Raw genomic sequence first — 23,398 nt, forward strand, 5'->3', positions numbered from 1 at the left:
AATTATCATGTTTAGCTATGTAATTCAAACGTACTAAATATTACTTCCAAGATGGTGTTCATGGTAAAGAATCCCCTGCCAATGGAGGAGACACAAGAGAAGCGTGTTCAATCCCTGGGTCGGGAAGATCCCCTGGAGTCAGAAATGTCACCCCACTCCAGTAGTCTTGCCTGGAGAATCCCATGGACAGAGGAGCCTGGTGGGCCACACTCCATGGGGTCATACAGAGTTGGACACGACTGAGCACAAAAAAATCACCATGAAGCCTTCACCTGTGATCCAGCCAGGGACGACTGCTGGCAAGGTCAGGAGGCCTTCCAGACAGAGCAGCGCCTGCCCCCACCCCAGTTTCACAAGCTGAGCTCTGTCTGGACGTCCTCGACCTGTGGTCGCCCCCGTGCCCTCCATATTCACACCCACCATCACCTCTTGTGGGTGAGGCCCTCCGCTCCCCAATCCTGGGCGCCCACACAACCGAGGCCTGAGAGTCTGTCTATCTGTCTCTAAAGAGGGGAACTCCTTAGGGCATGCACCCTGCTCGACCTATCACCCTAGAGCCTGGCATGCTGCTGCTGCTGCTGCTAAGTTACTTCAGTCGTGTCCGACTCTGTGTGACCCCATAGACGGAAGCCCACCAGGCTCCCCCGTCCCTGGGATTCTCCAGGCAAGAACATTGGAGTGGGTTGCCATTTCCTTCTCCAATGTGTGAAAGTGAAAGTGAAGTCGCTCGGTCGTGTCCAACCCTTAGCGACCCCACGGACTGCAGCCTACCAGGCTCCTCCATCCATGGGATTTTCCAGGCAATAGTACTGGAGTGGCTTGCCATTGCCTTCTCCAAGAGCCTGGCATAGAGAAAGAGTATTTGGTAAGTGAATGAATGAAGGTGGAACTAATCCTAAAGAAGCAGATTTCCTAAGGCCTTTCTCCAGCAGGTGCAACCAGTTCCCCTTTCAGCAGTCTCCTGGGCAGAGAAGCTGGTGTGAGGAGTAGTGGGTACAAAACCCGGTGTTTTCTGAAGTCAGGAGAAGCAGACTGGATGGACACGGGGCTTGAGTGGGACTCGGAGAGGGAGTGCAGAGCTGCTGTGGGGGCTGCAAGGGAGTGGCCAGTCTCAGTGAGGCCAGTGGCCAGTCTCAGTGAGGCCAGTCCTTGGGCCTTGGGGGTCCCCCATGGCCCACAGCTGTGGCTGTGCTGTGCAGTGTGGGGAGGCCCGGCTGAGGGTGAAGGTGTACAGGGACTTGTCTGGGACTGGCCCCTGATCCAGCCCAAGCCACTGACCCGGGCCTGCACCCCTACCCCCTCAGGCCACCTCAGAGACACTCACCTTCACGAGAGTGGCAGGTGAGAGAGAAAGGCAAGGTGAGCCTTGGGGTTAGAAGTCAAAAATCACCTCACGGTTAGAGGCTGGACAGGACTCCCATCATGATCTGTGGGGCAAAAGGGGGGTCTTCAACTAGCCAGGGGTCCAGAGTTCTAGCCAGGACCATCCCCTTACTTGCTCAGGAATGTGGGCTGACCCTCCCACTGCTGACCTGGAGCTTCCTCTCAGGCAGACAGATGAGACCCACGCTTGCCTGCTTGCCTCCACCTCCTTATGAAGCCTTCCTCTCACCACCTGTGGGGTGTGTGGGGCTAGGATACGCAGGTGCTCACCTGTGGGCCTCTGACCCCACTATCCCAGGTGGGTCTGGAGAGCCTGGTCTACACGCAATGTTCCAGCACCCTCCACTAGCAACCTGGCCATCTTTTCTTTGTTACTGGGGACTATCTCACGCCTTGCAGGCGGTTTAGCAGTGTTCCTGGCCTCTGCCCTCTGGATGCTAGCATTCTATAGTTGTGACCACTAAAAATATCTCCAGACATTATCAAATATCCCCTCGGAAGGTGAAACCAACAATAGTTGAGAAACCCAGACCATAGCACCTCTAGGACAATGTTGGGTCATGAGAGTGATATTACTGCTCCTGACCGTAAGGGGAATACATCTAGTATTAGAATATAGTGTCAAAGTGCTGCACTCAATATGCCAGCAGATTTGGAAAACTCAGCAGTGGCCACAGGACTGGAAGAGGTCAGTCTTCATTCCAATCCCAAAGAAAGGCAATGCCAAAGAATGCTCTAACTACCGCACAATTGCACTCATCTCACACGCTAGTAAAGTCATGCTCAAAATTCTCCAAGCCAGGCTTCAGCAGTATGTAAACCATGAACTCCCAGATGTTCAAGCAGGTTTTAGAAAAGGCAGAGGCACCAGAGATCAAATTGCCAACATCCGCTGGATCTTGGAGAAAGCAAGAGAGTTTCAGAAAAACATCTATTTCTGCTTCATTGACTATGCCAAAGCCTTTGACTGTGTCGATCACAATAAACTGTGGAACATTCTGAAAGAGATGGGAATCCCAGACCACCTGACCTGCCTCTTGAGAAATCTGTATGCAGGTCAGGAAGCAACAGTTAGAACTGGACATGGAACAACAGACTGGTTCCAAATAGGAAAAGGTGTACATCAAGGTTGTATATTGTCACCTTGCTTATTTAACTTATATGCAGAGTACATCATGAGGAACGCTGGGCTGGAAGAAGCACAAGCTGGAATCAAGATTGCCCGGAGAAATATCAATAACCTCAGATATGCAGATGACACTACCCTTATGGCAGAAAGTGAAGAGGAACTCAAAAGCCTCTTGATGAAAGTGAAAGAGGAGAGTGAAAAGGTTGGCTTGAAGCTCAACATTCAGAAAACAAAGATCATGGCATCTGGTCCCATCACTTCATGGGAAATAGATGGAAAAACAGTGGAAACAGTGTCAGACTTTATTTTTTTGGGCTCCAAAATCACTGCAGATGCTGATTGCAGCCATGAAATTAAAAGACGCTTGCTCCTTGGAAGGAAAGTTATGACCAACCTTGATAGTATATTAAAAAGCAGAGACATTACTTTGCCAACCAAGGTCCGTCTAGTCAAGGCAATGGTTTTTCCCGTGGTCATGTATGGATGTGAGAGTTGGACTGTGAAGAAGGCTGATCGCCGAAGAATCGATGCTTTTGAACTGTGGTGTTGGAGAAGACTCTTGAGAGTCCCTTATACTGCAAGGAGATCCAACCAGTCCATTTTAGAGGAGATCAATCCTGGATGTTCATTGGAGGGACTGATGCTGAGGCTGAAGCTGCAATATTTTGGCCACCTCATGCGACGAGTTGACTCACTGGAAAAGACTCTGATGCTGGGAAAGGTTGGGGGCGGGAGGAGAAGGGGACGACCGAGAATGAGATGGCTGGATGGCATCACCGACTCTGTGGACATGAGTTTGAGTGAGCTCCGGGAGTTGGTGATGGACAGGGAGGCCTGGTGTGCTGTGATTCATGGGGTCGCGGAGAGTTGGACACGACTGAGCGACTGATCTGATCTGATCTGATACTCAGGGATAGTATACGAGTATACTGTATCAAAGTTTAATTTGCAAAAAAGTGAAAAACATGACTTTCATACAAGTGGAGGAAAGCATATCAAATATTTAATTAATGAGGGGAACAGTAAGATGGTAAACCTAATTCGAAGAACTTTAAAAAAAATCTTTTGCCCACGTGGCATGTGGGACCTTAGTTCCCAACCAGGGATCCAACCAACGCCCCCTGCATTGGCAGCACAGGGTCTTAAACACTGGACCACCGGGAAAGTCCCCAAGGAATATTTTGAGTTTTTTTTTTAATTGCAGGATAATTGCTTTACAGAATATTGTTGGTTTCTGCCATACATCAACATGAATCAGCCATAGGTATACATATTTCCCCTCCCTCTGAACCTCCTTCCCATCTCCCTCCCCACCCCACCCCTTTTGGTGGATATCCAGGCCCTGTCTGAGTTTCCTGAGTCACACAGCAAATTCCCATTGGCTATCTGTTTTACATATGGTATTTTAAGTTTCCATGTTACTCCCTCCATACATCTCACCCTCTCCCTTCCCCACCCTTGTGTCCTTAAGTCTGTTCTCCACGTCTGTGTTGAGAAGTATTTCTAGTGCACATGCAAAGGCATTTCAAAGTGTGTGCTGAGTTAGGGACAAAAACCTGGTAATTACATACGGGGCAATAAAATTGTAATCTTTGGGGTTACTACTGGACAGAAAATCATGAGTTAACATATAATTTCTCAGGTACATTTTCCTACATTCAGTTCAGTTCAGTTCAGTCACTCAGTCGTGTCCAACTCTTTGCGACCCCATGAATCACAGCACGCCAGGCCTCCCTGTCCATCACCAACTCCCGAAGTTCACTCAAACTCATGTCCATCCAGTCGGTGATGCCATCCAGCCGGTGATGCCATCCAGCCATCTCATTCTCTGTCGTCCCCTTCTCCTCCCGCCCCCAATCCTTCCCAGCATCAGAGTCTTTTCCAGTGAGTCAACTCGTCGCATGAGGTGGCCAAAGTATTGGAGTTTCAGCTTTAGCATCAGTCCTTCCAGTGAACACCTAGGATTGATCTCCTTTAGAATGGACTGGTTGGATCTCCTTGCAGTCCAAGGGACTCTCAAGAGTCTTCTCCAGCACCACAGTTCAAAAGCATCAATTCTTCGGCGATCAGCTTTCTTCACAGTCCAACTCTCGTGGCTTTCAAAGTGTAGTCCCCAAACTGGAAATCTCAGCAGACCAGGGAACCTGTTGGAAATGCAAATTTTCAGGTCCTATTCCAGAGCTAATTAATCAGAGAAACTCTGGGGGTGGAGCCTAGTACTGTTGTAACAAGCCCAGCAGGTGATTTTAAACACTCTAAAAGTTTGATAACTACTGAGCTAAATAGTCAAATAATCTTCATTTGTGAAACAAATCTGTGAGACAAAGCTCCAGTATGACATAAAAAGGACATGCCACCTGCCTTTTGCCTTATTTCCAAATTTAAATAAATTGTGTGTTTGATGTTTGCTGTTTTGTCTTTCAAATACTCTATCAACTTAGGGCAGTTTTCATCTATTACTATTTTTTTTTCTTCTTTTTAATAATGATTTCATAAGTGTATCAATTCATTTCTTCTTTTGGAACTATTCTTGTCCTCTTAAATTTTTTTTGATACGGTATATTGCAACACTACTGATTTCATTGTACTGATGTTTATGATTTTTAAAAAGATCTTTTTAAGTGTGATCAATTTTAGCAAGAATTAACTTTCCATCTCTTTCTATTTACAGAGTGGTTTAATTGTCATGGGCTCTATCTATCCTTTCAAAGCTTGAAAGGCTGCAACAAAAAAACAGTCAGGGCCTACTGTATAGGTGAGAGGCATACAACTGAAGTGAGAAATCAAACTTTTCCATTTCTTTTTTGGTCATTAGTTTATACTCTAGTATATTTTTGTTGTTGCTATCTTTTGTTTTTATCTATTTAAGTGAATACTGTAAACTTAGTTTTGCTGGTCTATTCATTACTTCAAGCTCACCAGTAAGCAGACTAATACAATTTAAAGCAACCTTTTTCTCTCCCATTAGACTGAGAAAAATTAAGATAAACAGCTGATGTTAGTGAAGCTGCAAAAGCATTCTGAGCATGTCAACTCTTACAGGCTATTTGCTATATAACTAAAGGGATTCATCAAAATGAAATAAAATACCCAGGCACTACCAGGCACTTGAAGGAGGTATCTGGGGTACTGGTAATGTTTCCTTATTTGGGTGTTGGTTACAATGGGGCGTACGGTTTACGAAAATTCATTAAGCTCTGTATTTGTACTATGGACAATTTCCTGTATGTGCATTCTATTCCAATATAGTTTTAAAAATATATCTTTTGCTACAACCCACACCTGTATAGTAAGGGCAGGGCTTACTGATGCAAAACATGGAAACGACCTGAATACCACTGCAGAAAGGAAGGCCTCCCCTGCCTTAAAGAGAACAAATTAAACGGTTTCCACTCTTCCTCCTGCTTTGGTTCTGTTTTCAGTTAACCTGGGGGTTGGCGCTTGTTCTTTCGGGGGAAAGGTTCTGGGGACTGACAAACGGAGTCTCGCTCCAGCGACTCGGAGCCGGGTGACTCGCTCCCGCCTTGATCCGAGGAAGCCCCGCCCCCGAAGCCCCGCCCCAGCGGCACGTGACCGCTGCGTCAGCTGACCCGGCGCGACAGGAAGGTGAAAGTCCTGGGCGCGGGCTTCCTGCAGCAATGGTGAGGGGTGAGGGTTGATACGAGGCTGCGGTTGCTGAGGGCGGGCATGGCAGGAGCCCCCAAATTCCCCGCCCCTGCTGCGGGAAGAGTGGGGCGCTGGGTGCGAGGAGATGGGAAATCTGCCCGGGCCGCGGAGCAGACACTTGGGTGCGGTCGTTAAAGCAGAGGGTCTGGTAAAGAAAAGCCTCCCTCCGTCCTCCTCCAGCAGGGCGGGACGGCAAGCTTGGAGTGTCTTGACTGGAAGGAAGGGCCCGAACTCTCAGGGGCAAGAGCTGGGGCTTGTCTCTCCAGGCCTTTCTCTGCCCTTGAGTAAGACGTCCCGAAGGCGCCCACCTCCCATCCTTCCTGTGGAACTTGGAGGAAAACTTGCTGACAGTTTTGCTCAGTCTTTTGCACTGTTAGGAAACCCCTTTGCTCTTCAAGAGGCAGAAAGGAGTATATAGGGGGTGGAAACTTCTCAACTTATCCATTCATTCATTCATTTAACAGATTGTGAGTGCATACGGTATATCGGGGACTGTACCAGGCACTAGGACTTGGGCTGCAGGAGGGAAGGGCAGAGTTGGAGGCTTGAACGGGCAGTCATAATTAAGACCTGAGCCGGGAGGGACTAAACTCACCTTGTGCATAGTGCTAGAAGGCTTCCCAAGGATGACATCACCTGAGGGCCTGGGAGCCGGGAAGAAAGCTTGCTGGGGCAGAAAGTAGCTTGTGTACCAGGAATTGGGAGGCATGGAAGGGGGCTGGTGGGAGGCTGTGTCTTCAGATAGGGGACAGCATTCAAAGATTTCAGGTGAGTGAGAGCTCGGAACCCTAGGAGTGAATGCATTTCATCACCTGGAAGAGTGGAAACTAGAGGCTAGTGAACTATGAGGCTCGACAGATAAGCAAAGACCACAGCTTGCTGGGTCTTGAGAGGAGTTTGGACTTTTAAGAAAGGACGGCAGGGAAATGAGGAAGAGCCTTTAAGCTGATTTGTTGAGGGAGGAAGAGGGGAACAGCCTGGGGCAGCAGACACTCCCCCACCCAGGAGATGGAAGTGACTTGAGAGAGAGTGGAGATAGAAGTGGAGGAGATCAGTGGGGCTCAGAGACTAAATGCACGAGGGAGAAGGGAGGGGGAGGGAGCTGGGTTTGGTTCCCACGTGCTGGTGCTCAGTGGTGGTGGGACGGGTAGGGGCAGGTTTCAGAGGGAAGAGAACCAATCACTGTGATACTTTCTTAGTGAGGCCTCTAAGTGGCCAGGTGCACCGGGTAGGAGACAGTCTGGATTTAAGGGTCAGGAGCTCCGAAGAGAATCTATAATACGATGGCGGTTATAAATTTGGGAGTCATCAGCAGAAAGATGATCTGTCTGAGCCACAGTGTGAGTTTGGAAGAAAGGGCCTAGGACAGAACCTAGAGAAATGCTGGTATTTTAAGAAGTTACACAAAGAACACATTCTTATGGTAAAAATGTAAATAATACAGAGATGGTAGAAGTCAGAGAAAGTCCAGACATGATAAAATAGTCCAGTGGGTAGAAGTCAGGGGCCCATAAACTTAGGAAAAATATTATATCTCAATTTTCACTAACTTCAAACTGAAATTTAATATTTCCTCCAGTTATGAATGTTGGCAACAGACCTCAGTATTATTAGCAGCACCTCTTTGTCACTAATAGAATTAAGATATTTTCATGTCACAGCTGTTGGCATTATTTACATATTTATGCTCATTTCCAAATTACTGTCATCGTTTGAATTGAAACATATGTTACATCATCAATTGGTTTTGAATATTTTGATAACTTTTTTTTTTCCCCCGCCACACCATGTGGCTGGAGGGATCTCTGTTCCCTGATCAGGGATTGAACCGAGGGCCACAGCAGTGAAAGCCCGGGATCCTAACCACTAGGCCACCAGGGAACTACTTATTTTGATAACTTTTAATTAGTGTCTTTTACTATGTAGTTTTTCCTATGTACTTTATTCATTTGAAAACATTGTTTTGAGAGAGGCCTGTAGATTTCACCAGATGCCCGATGAGTTCATGCCACAAAACAGTTAAAAATCCCTAAAGTAGGGAAAGAATTCCCAGACTCTCCTTAACACCCCACCACCTCACCAGCGGTCCCAGTGCCTTGCCTCAGAGTAATGACAGCAGGCAGTCTGCTGAGATCACCATTTGGGGGCTGGGGGTGGGGAGGGGTGAGCCAGCAAATTAGACAGAGGCCAGGCCAGAGGGAGAAATCCAGAAGAGTATGTTGCTTCAAGAAGAAGGGTGGGTTTGTGTCCACTGTTGTGGGTGAGCTAAGGAAGAGGAAGACTAGGTTTAGTGGCGGAAGTCATTTGTGACCATGGCTAGAGGACTTCACTGGGGTCACACGTGATCAAGGGGGTGGGAGGCTCATGGAGCAGGTCTGAAGTGACTGATAAGGTAAACAGTGGGGCAGAGCAGAAGACATGGAGTTCATGGGGCTGCCTTGAGGGCTTGACCGAATCAGGAGAACGTGGATTCACTGTGTCTCCCGTTTGTGGGTATTGTCCCCAGGATCTGAAAGCAGTGCAGGTAGAGGCCCGGAGAGATGAACGTGGACGTCGCATTAGAGCTTTGCTGCAGAAACAGGGCAAAGGACAGTGGATCAGGCGGGTGGAGGACATTATCAATATGTGGTTGACTGGGTGGGTTTGCGTTCTAACAGAAGATAGACCTTGAGTAAATAATAAACTGCGATATGTGGTGTGATAAATGCCGTGGAGATCAGAAAGGAAGAGAAGGAGCTAGAACATGATGGTGAAGAGCTGTTTAAACGGCCTCTTTGAGATAGAATCAATATAAATCATACGTGTGTAAATGTATGGTTCAATAAGTTTTGGCGTGTATGCTCATGAACACATTACCATGATCAAGATAATGAATACATCTGCTGACCTTTCCAAATTACCTTGTGTGAGGGGCTATTTAAGGAAGCAAATAGAGAAAGCCATCAGATGGTGTCATTTGGGCAGAGACCTGAGTGAAATGAGAGAGCAAGCCACGTTTAATTTGCAACAGAAGCAACAGGGAGACCAGTGTAGCTGGAGCTGGAGTGGGAAAGGAAGAGGAGGTGAGAGGGTCATGTGTTCCATGTGGCACCCCAGCGCTTACAGTGGGTTCTCCCACAGAGCAGGCACCCAGGCATGTCTGCAGAGCAGGTGAATGCCTGGGACACGCATCAGAACAAGGTTTGGTGGCAGGAAGACTCAGGGAGAGTGTTCTCTAGACAGCCTGGTAGTAGGGGAGAACAAGTGGGCAGAGCTTGTCCATCTTGGACAGGGAGCAGGAACCCTGAGGAGTAGTAGCGCAGGAGACACCTGGGCATATGTCAGCCCGCCCTCCAGCCTGACCACCCACCTCACTCTCTTGCAGAGGTTCCGATTCTGTGGTGACCTGGACTGTCCTGACTGGGTCCTGGCAGAGATCAGCACGCTGGCCAAGATTGTTGAGTGCATGGGATCTTGGGGGTGGGGGCAGGGAGGGGTTGCAGCTGGGGGCTCTTGGTGGGGGTGGAGAGTGGTGAGGTCACTCTTGAGTTGGGGTCTCAGCCCTCTTGGGCCATTCTCACACGCTGTGTGACTGATCATGTGGCCAGCCCTCTCTGAGCCAGCCCCTCAGCGTGCCCGTGTAAGGTGGGTCAGTCTGGCTGATATAAGGCCTCTTCCTCCAGTCCTCTGTGAAGCTGAGGCTGCTGTGTGCCCAGGTGCTGAAGGACCTTCTGGGAGAGGGGATTGACGTGAGTATAGGACCCTGCCCGCCACGGTCCCATGACATGGTAACCCCACTGCCCTGAAAGTGCACCAGACTGAGGGAGTTGGGTGATCAGCTCCCACCCTTCCTGGATACCTCGTGTCCTTACCACAGGGTCCAGGCCAGGGGGCTGGTAAGCAGGGGACCAGCCCCGCCCTGAGGACCTCCTTTCTTCACAGTACGAGAAGATCCTGAAGCTCACCGCGGATGCCAGGTTTGGTGAGCACCCCACTGGCTCCACAGACCTTTGGGTGACCCTGGCTACTTGGCCTGGGGCCTGGAACAGAGGCCCCTCCTCCCAGCCCGCTCTGACCCGCTGGCCTCAGCAGAGGAGATAAGGGAGGAAAGCCACTGCCACCCCAGGGCCTCCACCAGCTCCTGGTGGGGTAGTGGCAGTGCTCGTGGCTTTAGGAGGCCTGGGGACTCTGACCTGAAGATAGTGGGGCCACAAGGAGGTGTTTGGGGCCACAGTGACACCCCCACTCCACCCACGGCTCCCCCCAGAGTCAGGCGATGTGAAGGCCACAGTGGCGGTGCTGAGTTTCATCCTCTCCAGTGCGGCCAAGCACAGCGTGGATGGCGAGTCCTTGTCCAGCGAACTGCAGCAGCTGGGGCTGCCCAGAGGTACGGGGACGAGGGCAGGTAGGAGGGTGACCTGTAGGCCGAGGGGTGCTGCGCAGAGGTCAGGCTGTGTGACCCTGGGACACACCTTGCCTTCTCTGGGCCAGGAGCCTGAGACCTGTGCTCTGAGCCACCTAAGCCCGAGCCCCCACCTGCTGGCTCAGGGGACCTCCTTTCATCCCCAGAGCATGCAGCCAGCCTCTGTCGCTGCTACGAGGAGAAGCAGAGCTCCCTGCAGGCGCGCCTGCGGGCACGCAGCTTGCGGGGTGAGTGCAGGGTGGGCTCGGGTCGGGGCTGGGCTTCATTCTGGAAGGTGCCTGTGGTTTGGGAGGTGTTTGTTCTCGGAAAGGATACTTAACTGCATCACATCAAGCAGTCACAGGGCTGGGATTCCTGGCTCCAGCCCAGGTTTCTCTCCTCCGAGACTTGCCCTGGGTAGTCTGACTTCCTGGGTCAGAGGGATGAGAGCTTCTCAAAGGCCACAGAGCCCTGGAGGGTTCAGGGCTGAGCCAGGGTGAGGGCTTGGGCTGCCTGGCTCCCAAGCCTGTGACCTCAAGCCCCTCTCGGTCTCGCAGTGAACAGGCTGGTAGGTGTGGGCTGGCGGGTGGACTACACCCTGAGCTCTAGCCTGCTGCGCACGGTGGAAGAGCCTTTGGTGCACCTGCGGCTGGAGGTGGCCGCTGCCCCAGGTGCCCCGGCCGAGCCTGTTGCCATGTCCCTCTCAGCAGACAAGTTCCAGGTCCTCCTGGCAGGTGAGGCTTGGCTGTATCGGAAGGGTAAGGGGCGCCCTGAGATCCCGCCTAACTGCCGCCTGCCTGCCTGCCTCTCCCCACTGCAGACTTAAAGCAGGCCCAGACCCTGATGAGCTCCGTGGGCTGAGAAGAGCAGCACAGGGTCCCATGTGGAGCTGCCCTCGAACTTCTCATTAGGGGGTGGCCCCAGCTCTAGGACCCTGAGGGTCTGGTCTCCTGGATCTCTGGCTTCCTAGGTTACCACCTGAGAATCCAGCCTGGGATCCTGAGAACACTTCCAGCATTGCCTTCCTTCCCCCGTGAAAGGCACTTATCAGTGGTTTTCCTGAGAAGGAAGAATAAACAGAAGTGTGAAAAGTGTAAAGAAGTGTGTGCGTGATTTCTTTAGGGTTCAGATCAGAGGTTTTCGTGACAGAGACCAAGTGATACACTGACCTATGGCACATTTTCTTTTCTTAGCTGCTGACTGAGGCTGGTCAGGGCTGAGGCAGAATGAGGAGCCAAACGAGACAGCCTGTCTGCAGACAGGAGAGTCAGGGCTCCAGCTCCCAGTCCTAGGATGCTCTTGGCTCTGCCCTCTCTGTGCTGGCCTTGTCTTAAAGCTGGCAGCAAGTAGGTGGCCCCAACACCAGATGCCCCAAGTAGAGAAAGGAGAGAGCCCTTGCCTCCGTGTCATCTTCTCTAGGAAGAGAGAAGGCCCATGCCTGAACCACTCATTGGCAAGGGGAATGGGATAATGGGCTGAATGATTGTGACCCCACCCCTAAATTCCTATGTCCAAGCCCCAACCCCAGTGAGAGTGTTTTAGGAGGTGGGGCCTTCGGGAAGTAATTAGGTTCAGGTGAAGTCGTGAGACCTACATGACGGGATTAGTGTTCTTATAAAAAAAAGGAAGACAGACTCTCTCACTATAAACATGTACTGAGGAAAGGCCATATAAGAACATAGCAAGAAGACAGCTTTCCAACAAAACAGGAGAGAGCCCTCACCAAGAACTGATTTCTGACTTGAATGTGGACTTCCCAGTCTCTGGAACTGTGAGAAATATATGTCTGTTGTTTAACCCACCCAGCCCATGGTATTTTGTTACAGCAGCCTGAACAGACTTAAGACAAAGGGCTTCCCAGGACTGTCTTAGGCCATCCAGGGCTGCTTGTAGAAAAGACTGATCCCAGGTCTGGGGCAGGGAGAGTATACGGGGAGCCTAAACATCTCAGGGTCCAAAAGTGAAAGTGAAGTCACTCAGTCGTGTCCGACTCTTTGCCTATCAGGCATGGACTGTAGCCTATCAGGCTCCTCTGTCCATGGGATTTTCCAGGCAAGAGTACTGGAGTGGGTTGCCATTTCCTTCTCCAGGGGATCTTCCTGACCCAGGGATCAAACCCGGTTTCTCCCACATTGTAGGCAGACGCTTTTACCATCTGAGCCACCAGGGAAGTCTCAGGGTCCAAGGAAACTATCAAAAATAAGTCATGTCAACAGAAGCCAGCTTGACCCACTGGCTAAAGATGGGATAATTTAAAGAGATAAGGCCTGACTCCCCTCCTGGCTTCTGCTTCTGGAGAAATGGAACAGATGGGCTTTTCTCTGTTCCTCCCACTAAGTGCTGCTAAAAACCTTGGACGTTTTTTTATAAAACATAAGACTACGAAAGGTGATGAGACGGCAGACTGGCTAGGATCCTCAAGACCTGAAGCAAAAAGTTCCTTAGATTTTGTTTCATGTATCCCAAGCTGAGTGATGGAGAAGCTGACCACCTAGAAACACCAACACACTAAGGAAGCCCTGACAAAAGCCTGCTTTCTTTAAGCAGTGGACGAGGAAAACGACAGCCCAGCAAAGTTAGAGACAGCGAGGGCTGTCCTCCAGCCACACCCTGCAGAACCGAAGTACCCCTTCCACCCCTGCCTACAAAAGCTGAGTGGGAGCTTAGGCCCTACCCAAGCTGGCAGGAGGTGGCATAGGCCTTTCCCCACTAGCACCATGTCAGAGAAGGCCTGCTAAAAGAAAATTTAAATACGATCCAGTCTCATAATACCCAAAATGTTTAGAATTCAATTTTTAAAAATCACTGTACCGAGAACCAACAAAATTTCAACTCAAATGAAAAAAGACAAATGCCAACACTAGAATGTCTCAGATGTTACAAGTCTATGCTAAGGATTTTAAAGCAGCCGTCCTAAAAATGCCTCAAGTCTCAGCAGAGAAATAGAAGATATAAAGAACAAGGTAAACATTTTAGAACCGAAAACTACAATAGCCCAAGTAAAAATCTCAGTGGGTGAATTTAACAACAGAAGAAAGAATTAGTGGATTTGAAGATAAATCAATAGAGATTACCCAGTCTAAACAACAGAGGGAAGATAACTTGGAAAACAACAAGAACAAAAAAAATAAAATAGAGCCTCAAGGACCCGAAGGACTATTAACAAAAGATCTAGTACTTGTGGTGTCAGAGCCCCAGAAGGTAAAGAGAAGGAAGGTAGAACAGAGAAGTACTCAAAAGAAATAATGACTAAAATTTTCCAGAATATGGCAAAGGACACAAGTGTATAGAGCCAAGAAGCTGAATGAACTCCACACAGGTTGAATCTAAAGAAATTTATGTCAAGATACATCATAATCAAACTTCTGAGAACTAAAGAAAAGAAAAAAAATCCTGAAAGCAGCACGACACAGATGACACATTACATACAGGCGGAAAACAATTCGAAAGACTGAACATCTCATCAGAAACCACAGAGGCCAAAGACAACAAACAACACGTTTCAGGCCCTGAAAGACAAGAAATGTCAACCCAGAATTCTATATTCAAGGAAAGTCACCTCAAGAGTAAAGGACAAGGGACTTCACTGGGGGTCCAGTGGCTAAGACTCCATACTCCTAATGCAGGGGGCCCGAGTTCCATCCCTGGTCAGGGAACTAGACCCCACGTGCAGCAACTAAGAGTTCAGATGATACAACTAAAGATCCTACATGGTTACTAACACATATATATGGAATTTAGGAAGATGGTAACGATAACCCTGTATGCGAGACAGCAAAAGAGACACAGATGTATAGAACAGTCTTTTGGACTCTGTGGGAGAGGGCGAGGGTGGGATGATTTGGGAAAATGGCATTGAAACATGTATATTATCATATGTGAAACAAATCGCCAGTCCAAGTTCGACACATGATACAGGATGCTCAGGGCTGGTACACGGGGATGACCCAGAGGGATGGGAGGGGGAAGGAGGTGGGAGGGGGGTTCAAGATGGAGAACATATGTACACCCGGGGCGGATTCATGTCAATGTATGGCAAAACCAATACAATAATGTAAAGTAATTAGCCTCCAATTAAATAAATTAAAAAATAAAAGAATGGACAAAAAAGAAAAATAAAAGATCCCACATGGGGACTTCCCTGGTGGTCCAGTAGTTGAGAGTCCACCTGCCAATGCAGAGGACAAGGATTCGACTCCAGGTCTGGGAAGTTCCCACATGTTGCAGGAAAACGGCCTGTGTGTCAAAATTACTGCATCCGCAAGTTGCAACTACTGAAGCCCACCATCTAGAGCCTGTGCTCCACAACAAGAGGAGCCATTGCAATGAGAAGCCTGCACACTGTAAAAAGAAAGCCCATGCAGCAACGAAGACCCAGCACAGCCAAAAATAGATGAATAATAAAAATTAAAGATCCCACATGCCACAGCTAAAGATCCTGCATGCTGCAAATAAGACCTAGCACAGCCAAAGAAATAAATATATATATATATATTTAAGAGTAAAGGGCAAGTAAAAGAATGAAATTAGAACATTTCTCATACCATAAAAAAAATCAAAATGGATTAAAGACCTTAATGTAAGATCACATATGATAAAACTTGAAGAAAACATAGGCAGAATACTCTGACATAAATTGTAGCAATTTGGGGGGATGGATATTTTTTCTTCCTAAGGCAAAGGAAACAAAAGCAAAAATAAACAAATGGCATGTAATTAAACTTAAGAGAAAGGAAACCACTGACAAAAAAGTCTACAGGATGGGAGAAAATAATTGCAAATGATATGACTGAATGGTAAGGGATTAATATCCAAAATATATAAATAGCCCACAGAACTCAATATCAGAAAAGGAAACAACCCGATTGAAAAATGGGCAGAAAACTTGAATAATCATTTTTCCAAAGAAGACATAGAAATGGTCAGCCGGCAATGAAAAGATGCTCAGCATCACTAATTATTAAAGAAAGACAAATCACAACCGCAATGAGATATCACCTCCCACCTGTCAGAATAGCTATCACCAAAAAGACTACAAATAACAAATGTTGGCAAGGATGTGGAGAAAAGGGAACCCTTGTTCATTGTTGGTGGAAATAGAAATTAGTGCAGCCACTATGGAAGCTATATTCAGTTCAGTTCAGTTGCTCAGTCGTGTCCGACTCTCCGCGACCCCATGAATCACAGCACGCCAGGCCTCCCTGTCCATCACCAACTCCCGGAGTTCACTCAAACTCATGTCCACAGAGTCGGTGATGCCATCCAGCCATCTCATTCTCTGTCGTCCCCTTCTCCTCCCGCCCCCAACCTTTCCCAGCATCAGTCTTTTCCAGTGAGTCAACTCATCGCATGAGGTGGCCAAAGTATTGCAGTTTCAGCTTTAGCATCAGTCCTTCCAATGAACACCCAGGATTGATCTCCTTTAGAATGGACTGGTTGGATCTCCTTGCAGTCCAAGGGACTCTCAAGAGTCTTTTCCAACACCACAGTTCAAAAGCATCAATTCTTCGGCAATCAGCTTTCTTCACAGTCCAACTCTCACATCCATACATGACCACGGGAAAAACCATAGACTTGACTAGACAGATCTTGGTTGGCAAAGTAATGTCTCTGCTTTTTAATATACTATCTAGGTTGGTCATAACTTTCCTTCCAAGGAGCAAGCATCTTTTAATTTCATGGCTGCAATCAGCATCCACAGTGATTTTGGAGCCCAAAAAAATAAAGTCTGACACTGTTTCCACTGTTTTTCCATCTATTTCCCATGAAGTGATGGGAACAGATGCCAGGATCTTTGTTTTCTGTATGTTGAGCTTCAAGCCAAACTTTTCACTCTCCTCTTTCACTTTCATCAAGAGGCTTTTGAGTTCTTCTTCACTTTCTGCCATAAGGGTAGTGTCATCTGCATATATGAGGTTATTGATATTTCTCCCATCAATCTTGATTCCAGCTTGTGCTTCTTCCAGCCCAGCGTTCCTCATGATGTACTCTGCATATAAGTTAAATAAGCAAGGTGACAGTATACAGCCTTGACGTACTCCTTTTCCTATTTGGAACCAGTCTGTTGTTCCATGTCCAGTTCTAACTGTTGCTTCCTGACCTGCATACAGGTTTCTCAAGAGGCAGGTCAGGTGGTCTGGGATTCCCATCTCTTTCAGAATGTTCCACAGTTTATTGTGATCGACACAGTCAAAGGCTTTGGCATAGTCAATGAAGCAGAAATAGATGTTTTTCTGGAACTCTCTTGCTTTCTCCATGATCCAGCGGATGTTGGCAATTTGATCTCTGGTGCCTCTGCCTTTTCTAAAACCTGCTTGAACATCTGGGAGTTCACGGTTCACATATTGCTGAAGCCTGGCTTGGAGAATTTTGAGCATGACTTTACTAGCATGTGAGATGAGTGCAATTGTGCGGTAGTTTGAGCATTCTTTGGCATTGCCTTTCTTTGGGATTGGAATGAAGACTTACCTTTTCCAGTCCTGTGGCCACTGCTGAGTTTTCCAAATTTGCTGGCATACTGAGTGCAGCACTTTCACAGCATCATCTTTCAAGATTTGAAATAGCTCAACTGGAAGCTATATTGGGTTTCCTCAAAAAAAATAGCTATAGAATTATCATATAATCCGGCAATCCGACTTCTGGGTATTCATCTGCAGGAAATAAAGACACTAATTCAAAAAGATGCACGTAACCCAGTGTTCATAACATATACATGTCACTCATCCATAAAAAATAATAAATTTTGCTTTTTACAAAAATATAGATGGACTTAGGAGAGTATTATGCTTAGTAAAATAAATCAGAGAAAGACAAAATAGTGTATGATATCACTTACATGTAGAATCCAAGAAATGAATGAACAGAAGAAAACAGATCCATAGATATAGAGAATAAACTAATAGTTACCAGTGGGAAGACAGAGGAGGGGAGGAATAAGACAGGAGTAGGGGATTAAGAGGTACAAACTGCTATGTGTAAAATAAATAAGCTTCAGGGACATATGTACAGCACAGAGTATACAGTCAATGTCTTATAATACCTTTAAATGGAGTATAATTATAAAAATATTGAATCACTATGTTGCACACCTGAAACTAATATAAATTAACTATATTTCAATTTTAAAAAATGACAAAACTGTAAGACATTTTAAAGAGTAAAGGGGGAGAGCAAGACATTTGCAGATGAGGAATAACTAATAAAATTGTCACCAGCAGTTCTAATATAAAAATCAAAAGGCTAAAAGGAAACCATAAATAAAAAGACAAGAGAAAATATTTGCAAATGATGTGACCAACAGGGATTAATCTCCAAAATACATAAACAACTCATGCAACTCAATATCAAATAAACAACGGAGTCAAAAAATGGGCAAAAGATCTAAACAGACATTTTCCCAAAGACATACAGATGGCCAAAAAGCACATGAAAAGCTATGCTCAATATTGCTAATTATTAGAGAAATGCAAATCAAAACTACAATGAGGTATCTCACATCAGTCAGAATGGCCACCATCAAAAAGTCTCCAAACAATAAATGCTGGAGAGGGTGTGGAGAAAAAGGAACCCTCATGCACTGTTGGTGGGAAAGTAAATTGGTACAAACACTATGGAGAACAGTATGGAGTTTCCTTTTAAAATTAAAAACAGAGCTACAGTATGATCCAGTAACCCCATTCCTGGTGTATATCTGGAAGAAAGCGTGATTTGAAAAGATACATGCACTCCAGTATAGATAAGCACTATTTACAGTAGCCAAGACAGTGGGCAACCTAAATGCCCACTGACAGATGACGTGACACACATACACCGTGGACTATCACTCAGCCACAGACATGAAGTAATGCCATCTGCAGCAGCATGGGTGGCCCCAGATATTATCATACTAAATGAAGTAAGTTAGACAAAGAAAGACAGGTGTCATATGGCATTACTTATATGTGGAATCTAAAAAAACGTGATATAGATAAACTTATTTACAAAACAGAAACAGACTCTCAAACATAGAAAATACACTTTTGGTTACCAAAGGGAAAAGGCTAGGAGGCAGGGATAGATTAAAAGGTTGGGATTACCATATTAACACTAATATATAAAATAGTCAACAAGGACCTACTGGATAGCACAGGGAACTCCATTCAATACTCTGTAATAACCTATATTGGAAAAGAATCTGAAAAAGAATGGAGATATATATGAAACTGAATCACTTTGCTGTATGCCTGAAACTAACACAACATTGTAAATCAACTATACTCCAGTATAAAATTAAAAAAAAATTTAAGTCTAAAGGAGGATCTCTAAACAGAAAGAACATGATAGAAGAAATCTTGAAACAGGAATGAAGAATAATGTAAAGGATACAAACATGAATGCAGTAGACTTTCCTTCTCTTGAGTATTCTGAAATATGTTCAACATATTTGAAGCAAAATATAATACTGTTAAATGTGGTTCTCTATGTACAGGAGATATTGCAGGTTGTTATAAACTAGTGAGGGAAAAAGGAGATAAGGTTTCTACACTTAAATTGATAAAATGTCAGTATCAGTGAACTGTGACAAGTATATTCACATGTATAATATATGTGTAGAGTAATACCTACAGCAACCACTTCAAAGGCCATATACAAGGTAATGCAATCAATATAGTTAAGTCAAACTGGAATTCTAAAAGATGTGCAAGTAGCCCATATGAGGGCAAGAAAAAGAAGACAGAAGCAAAACACAGGGAATACAACGCAAATTAAGTGGCAGTCACAGAAAAGCTTCCAAGTCCCCTCAGCTGTGTAATGTGAGCTCGGTTACCCAGGCAGCATCCCCTCTTCTGTGTCGTCCCAGAATCTCCTCTCATTGCTATCACACCTCAACACTGCAGTTTCGTATTTACCACTTGCCTTTTCCCAGTCTTTCTTAAGAAGAGGAATTGTATTTACCTGTTTGTATAGCCCTAAAGACTAAAACAGTGCTCTTTCAATAAGTGGAGGAAAATATAAAGGTTTGGCAGGGAACAGATTTAGCTATTGAAAGTGAAAAAAAAATCCATGAGTCCATAAAAGATAAACCCCTTCCCACAAAAAAGCAACCCTAATTTGTCACCATTGGACTTTATTGCACCAAATTCTTAGTCTAAAAATTGATAATTGAATAGAAGTGTTTCAGAATATATCCTGTCTTTTTAGTATTTCAGAATACCCAAATAACGCTAATCAATGAAATAAAACTCTTCTTTACAGAAGAATTCAAGTTAATGTAGAGGGAATGACAGCATTAAAAAATCACCATTTTGTAACTCCCGATTAAGTACTTGATTGAGGCAAGGATCACCAGTGATAAGAAAGCCATTAGGTGAAAGGTTGATGTGATGTGAAACTGGGTATTTGCATGGTGCTAAAGAATAACCTCATGTAAACAACTCAATGTCCCTCAGCTGGTAAGTGGATAAACATGCTGCTATGTCTACACAGTGGAACACTACTCAGCAATAAGAAGGATCGATAAGCATCCCAACATAGATAGATCTCAAATGCACTATGCTATGAGGATAAAAGAAGACACAAAAGGCTACATACTAAAGATTCCGTGTACAGACACACCTTGGAGACACTGCAGATTTAGTTCCAGAACACTGCAGGACAGCCAGTATAGCCATAAAGCAAGTCACATGAGCTTTCTGGTTTCCCAGTGCATAGAAAAGTTTGTTTACGCTGTACTGTAGTTTATTAAGTGTGCAATACATTGTGTTTAAGAGCTTCCCTGGTGGCTCAGATGGTGAAGAATATGCCTGCAATGCAGGAGACCTGGGTTCAATCCCTGGGTCTGGAAGATCCCCTGGAGAAGAGAATGGCTACCCACTCCACTATTCTTGCCTGGAGGATCCCCAAGAATCCCATGGACAGAGGAGCCTGGTGGGCTACAGTCCCTGGGGTCACAAAGAGTAGGACATGACGAACAACTACGATACTACTACATTGTGTTTAAAAAGCAATGTACAAGCTTTTTTGTACACTGTAAACTCTCTTTTGTAATTAAAAAATACTTTATTGCTGGGGGTGGTGGGGAGGATGGATTGGGAGTTTGGGATTGGCAGGTACAAACTATCATATACAGAGTGAATAAACCAGGGCCTACTGTATGGCACAAGAAAATATTCAATATCAAAAGAATATGAAAAATAATATATGTAAATATATAACTGAATCATTTTACTGTACAGCAGAAACTAATACAACATTGTAAACCAATTATACTTTAATAAAATAAATTTTAAAAATTCTTTATTTACAAAAAATGCTAACCATCATCTTGACAAAGCAGGAGTGCCACAGACCTTCAATTTGTTTAGAAAAAATGCAATTATCTGCAATGTGCAATAAAGTGGAGTGCAATAAAACAAGATATGCCTGTGTATGACATTGGCAAAAACTATATGGGCAGAAAACAGATCAGTGGTTGTCAACAGGTACAGGGTAAGTATTTACTACAAAAGTGCGTGGGCAAATTTTGGGGTGGGGGGGTGATAGAAATGGATTATCTCTTGATTGTGGTGATGATTAAGTGTATGAATTTGTCAAAAGTCACACTCTAGGGACTTCCCTGGTGGTCCAGTGGTTAGGGCTCTATGCTTCCAATGCAGGGTTCCAACCAGGGTTCCCTGGTTGGGGAACTAAGATCCGGCATGCCTTGTCACGGCCAAAAAAAAACCAAAACAACAACAACAAAAAAGCTCTCACACTCTAAAATGGATGAATTTTACTGTATGTAAAATATAACTTCATTTAAACAAACAGAACTAAGTAAACAGAAATCACCCCATAGATTACTCAGTGGTCCCAGGGTATGAAACATACCTTTACAACACAGAAGTCTGGCTGTCATAGCCTTACTGGTGATCAATTTCATCCCCACTAAAGTGAGACAACCAGAGGCTGGGTGTCACCTAATGTTATGCAATTTGGAGTATAGAACAGCATCTAGGAGATACTGGGGCTTACCTGATAACTCAGTTGGTAGAGAATCCGCCAGCAATGCAGGAGACCCCAGTTCGATTCCTGGGTCAGGAAGATCCCCTGGAGGGGGATAGCCTACCTACCTCAGTATTCTTGGGCTTTCCTTGTGGCTTAGCTGGTAAAGAATCCGCCTGCAATGCAGGAGACCTGGGTTCAATCCCTGGGTTGAGAAGATCCCCTGGAGAAGGAAAAGGCTATCTACTCCAGTATTCTAGCCTGGAGAATTCCATGGATCACAAAGAGTTGGACATGACTGAGTGACTTCCACTTCCAAGTCTTTAGGTCTAATTTCTGGTGTACAGGGACAACTAGAGATAGCGGAACAAGTTAACAACACCCAAGGAAACATCAAACAAATCCATAATGTTGATGGGGCATCTCAAAGGACTCTTCAGAAAGGAAAGTATCATGAAGACCAAAAAAAAGGCAAGTGAGGTGGGTAGGAGGTGGGAAGGGTGGTTCCGTCTAGACTGGAAGTGATTGAAGAGACATATAATCCTCATTTGGTCTCTGCTTTGAACAAACTAGCTATAAAAGACATTTTGGGGACAACTAGGTAAATTTGAATGTGGGATGTATTAGATAATATTAAGATGTTATGTTGGGGACTTTTCTGGTGGTCCAGAGGCTAAGACTCTGTGCTCCCAATGCAGCTGGGGCCTGGTTTCCATCCCTGATGAGGGAACTAGATCAGGGAATTAGATCCCGCATGCTGCAACTGACCCAGAGGCTAAGACTCTGTGCTCCAATGCAGCGGGGGCCTGGGTTCCATCCCTGATGAGGGAACTAGATCAGGGAATTAGATCCCGCGTGCTGCAACTGAAGAGCCACATGCTACAACTAAGAACCCCTGCAGCCAAATAAATAAATAAATACGTATTTTTTAAAAGTTATTGTTAACTTTACTAGGTTTGGTAAAAAGTATTATCTAATGAGTTTCCCAGGTGGTGCTACTGGTAAAGAACCCGCCTGCCTATGCAGGAGATGTAAGAGAGGCAGGTTCAGTCCCTGGGTTGGGAAGATCCCCTGAAGAAGGGTAGGGCAACCCCCTCCAGTATTCTTGTCTGGAGAATCCCATGTGACAGAGGGGCCTGGCAGGCTACAGTCCGTAGGGTCACACAGAGTCGGACACAACTGAAGTGACTTAGCACGCATGCATGCATTGTTTAATTTACTTTAAAGTACTTTTGGCAAAATACACGAATAAATAGATGTAGGGAGAGGACGGAGAAGTAGTATGAAGGGGGAGAATTGCCTGTGGGTCAAGCACCGAGCCTGCTGCACTTAGGATGAAATGCCAGCTCGTTATAGAGGCCTCCAGAGGTCGGAGGGGACCGGGCCGTGCTCGTGTGTCCGTCCTCCCCTCTCAGCACTCCCCCTAGCCACCTCCCTAGCAGTTCCTTCCACCTGCCCTATAGACTGGTCCCCTCTCTTCTCCGGATGGCTCCTTCTGAGGTTTCAGCCTAAATGTCACCGCAGAGAGACCTTTCCCCACATCGGAAGTAGGTTCCGCTTCTTTGCATCTGCTTTTGGTTGCCGGGCTGCACTCCACCACCCGCGGTGACGGTGTTTATGTGTTCTGTCTGACTAGCGCTGAAACGTAAGGCCACCACCGGGTCCCCAGAGCCTGCATTGATCGCGCACCTGTTCGCGCCCTGCGCCCAGCTGCAAAGGTCTCTGTTTCGGGAAGTTGCTGCTGTTTACCGCTGGGATTGCCCACCGGGTCCTGGACTTAGCCGCGTGGCTTCTCACAGCCAGAGTCGACTGCAACCCAGGACCTCAGACCTGACCCCGGGACCCGCCGGCGCTGGGCAGCGGGAACCAGGTTCTTC

The 23,398-nt window shown here is 46.2% G+C and overlaps 1 protein-coding gene and 1 long non-coding RNA gene across 4 annotated transcripts; one reads left to right on the forward strand and one right to left on the reverse strand.

The window, feature by feature from the left end:
* Positions 1–1,036: 1,036 nt before the first annotated feature.
* COMMD4 (COMM domain containing 4) lies at positions 1,037–11,624 on the forward strand. Its single transcript, XM_055418125.2, has 9 exons — positions 1,037–1,341; positions 6,051–6,153; positions 9,543–9,614; positions 9,841–9,906; positions 10,100–10,139; positions 10,425–10,544; positions 10,727–10,807; positions 11,117–11,293; positions 11,380–11,624. Exons 1-9 carry the CDS (start codon positions 1,037–1,039, stop codon positions 11,418–11,420), a joined length of 1,005 nt encoding a protein of 334 aa, XP_055274100.2. The 3' UTR covers positions 11,421–11,624.
* Positions 11,625–15,294: 3,670 nt separating this feature from the next.
* Positions 15,295–23,346, reverse strand: LOC148774531 (uncharacterized). 3 transcript variants are annotated; one of them, XR_016035636.1, is made up of 4 exons: positions 23,211–23,346; positions 21,552–21,744; positions 17,028–17,209; positions 15,295–16,917 (listed from the first exon to the last, which is right to left on the reverse strand). It is a non-coding gene; the product is annotated as an uncharacterized LOC148774531 (long non-coding RNA). The 3 variants fall into 3 exon arrangements; XR_016035635.1 differs by having other exon boundaries at positions 15,295–17,209; XR_016035637.1 differs by having other exon boundaries at positions 15,295–17,209; positions 21,552–21,697; positions 23,211–23,339.
* Between the last annotated feature and the right edge of the window lie 52 nt (positions 23,347–23,398).

The sequence above is a fragment of the Moschus berezovskii genome, chromosome 21, assembly GCF_049115385.1.
Source record: "Moschus berezovskii isolate FMDL1 chromosome 21, NW_MosBer_1.0, whole genome shotgun sequence".
Classification (NCBI taxonomy): domain Eukaryota; kingdom Metazoa; phylum Chordata; class Mammalia; order Artiodactyla; family Moschidae; genus Moschus; species Moschus berezovskii.

Coding starts and splice junctions, on each gene's coding strand:
- COMMD4 (XM_055418125.2), top strand. CDS start 1,037: ATGGACACGGGGCTTGAGTGGGACTCGGAGAGGGAGTGCAGAGCTGCT. Junction 10,808..11,116: donor GCGGGCACGCAGCTTGCGGG/GTGAGTGCAGGG, acceptor TCGGTCTCGCAG/TGAACAGGCTGGTAGGTGTG. Junction 11,294..11,379: donor GTTCCAGGTCCTCCTGGCAG/GTGAGGCTTGGC, acceptor TCCCCACTGCAG/ACTTAAAGCAGGCCCAGACC.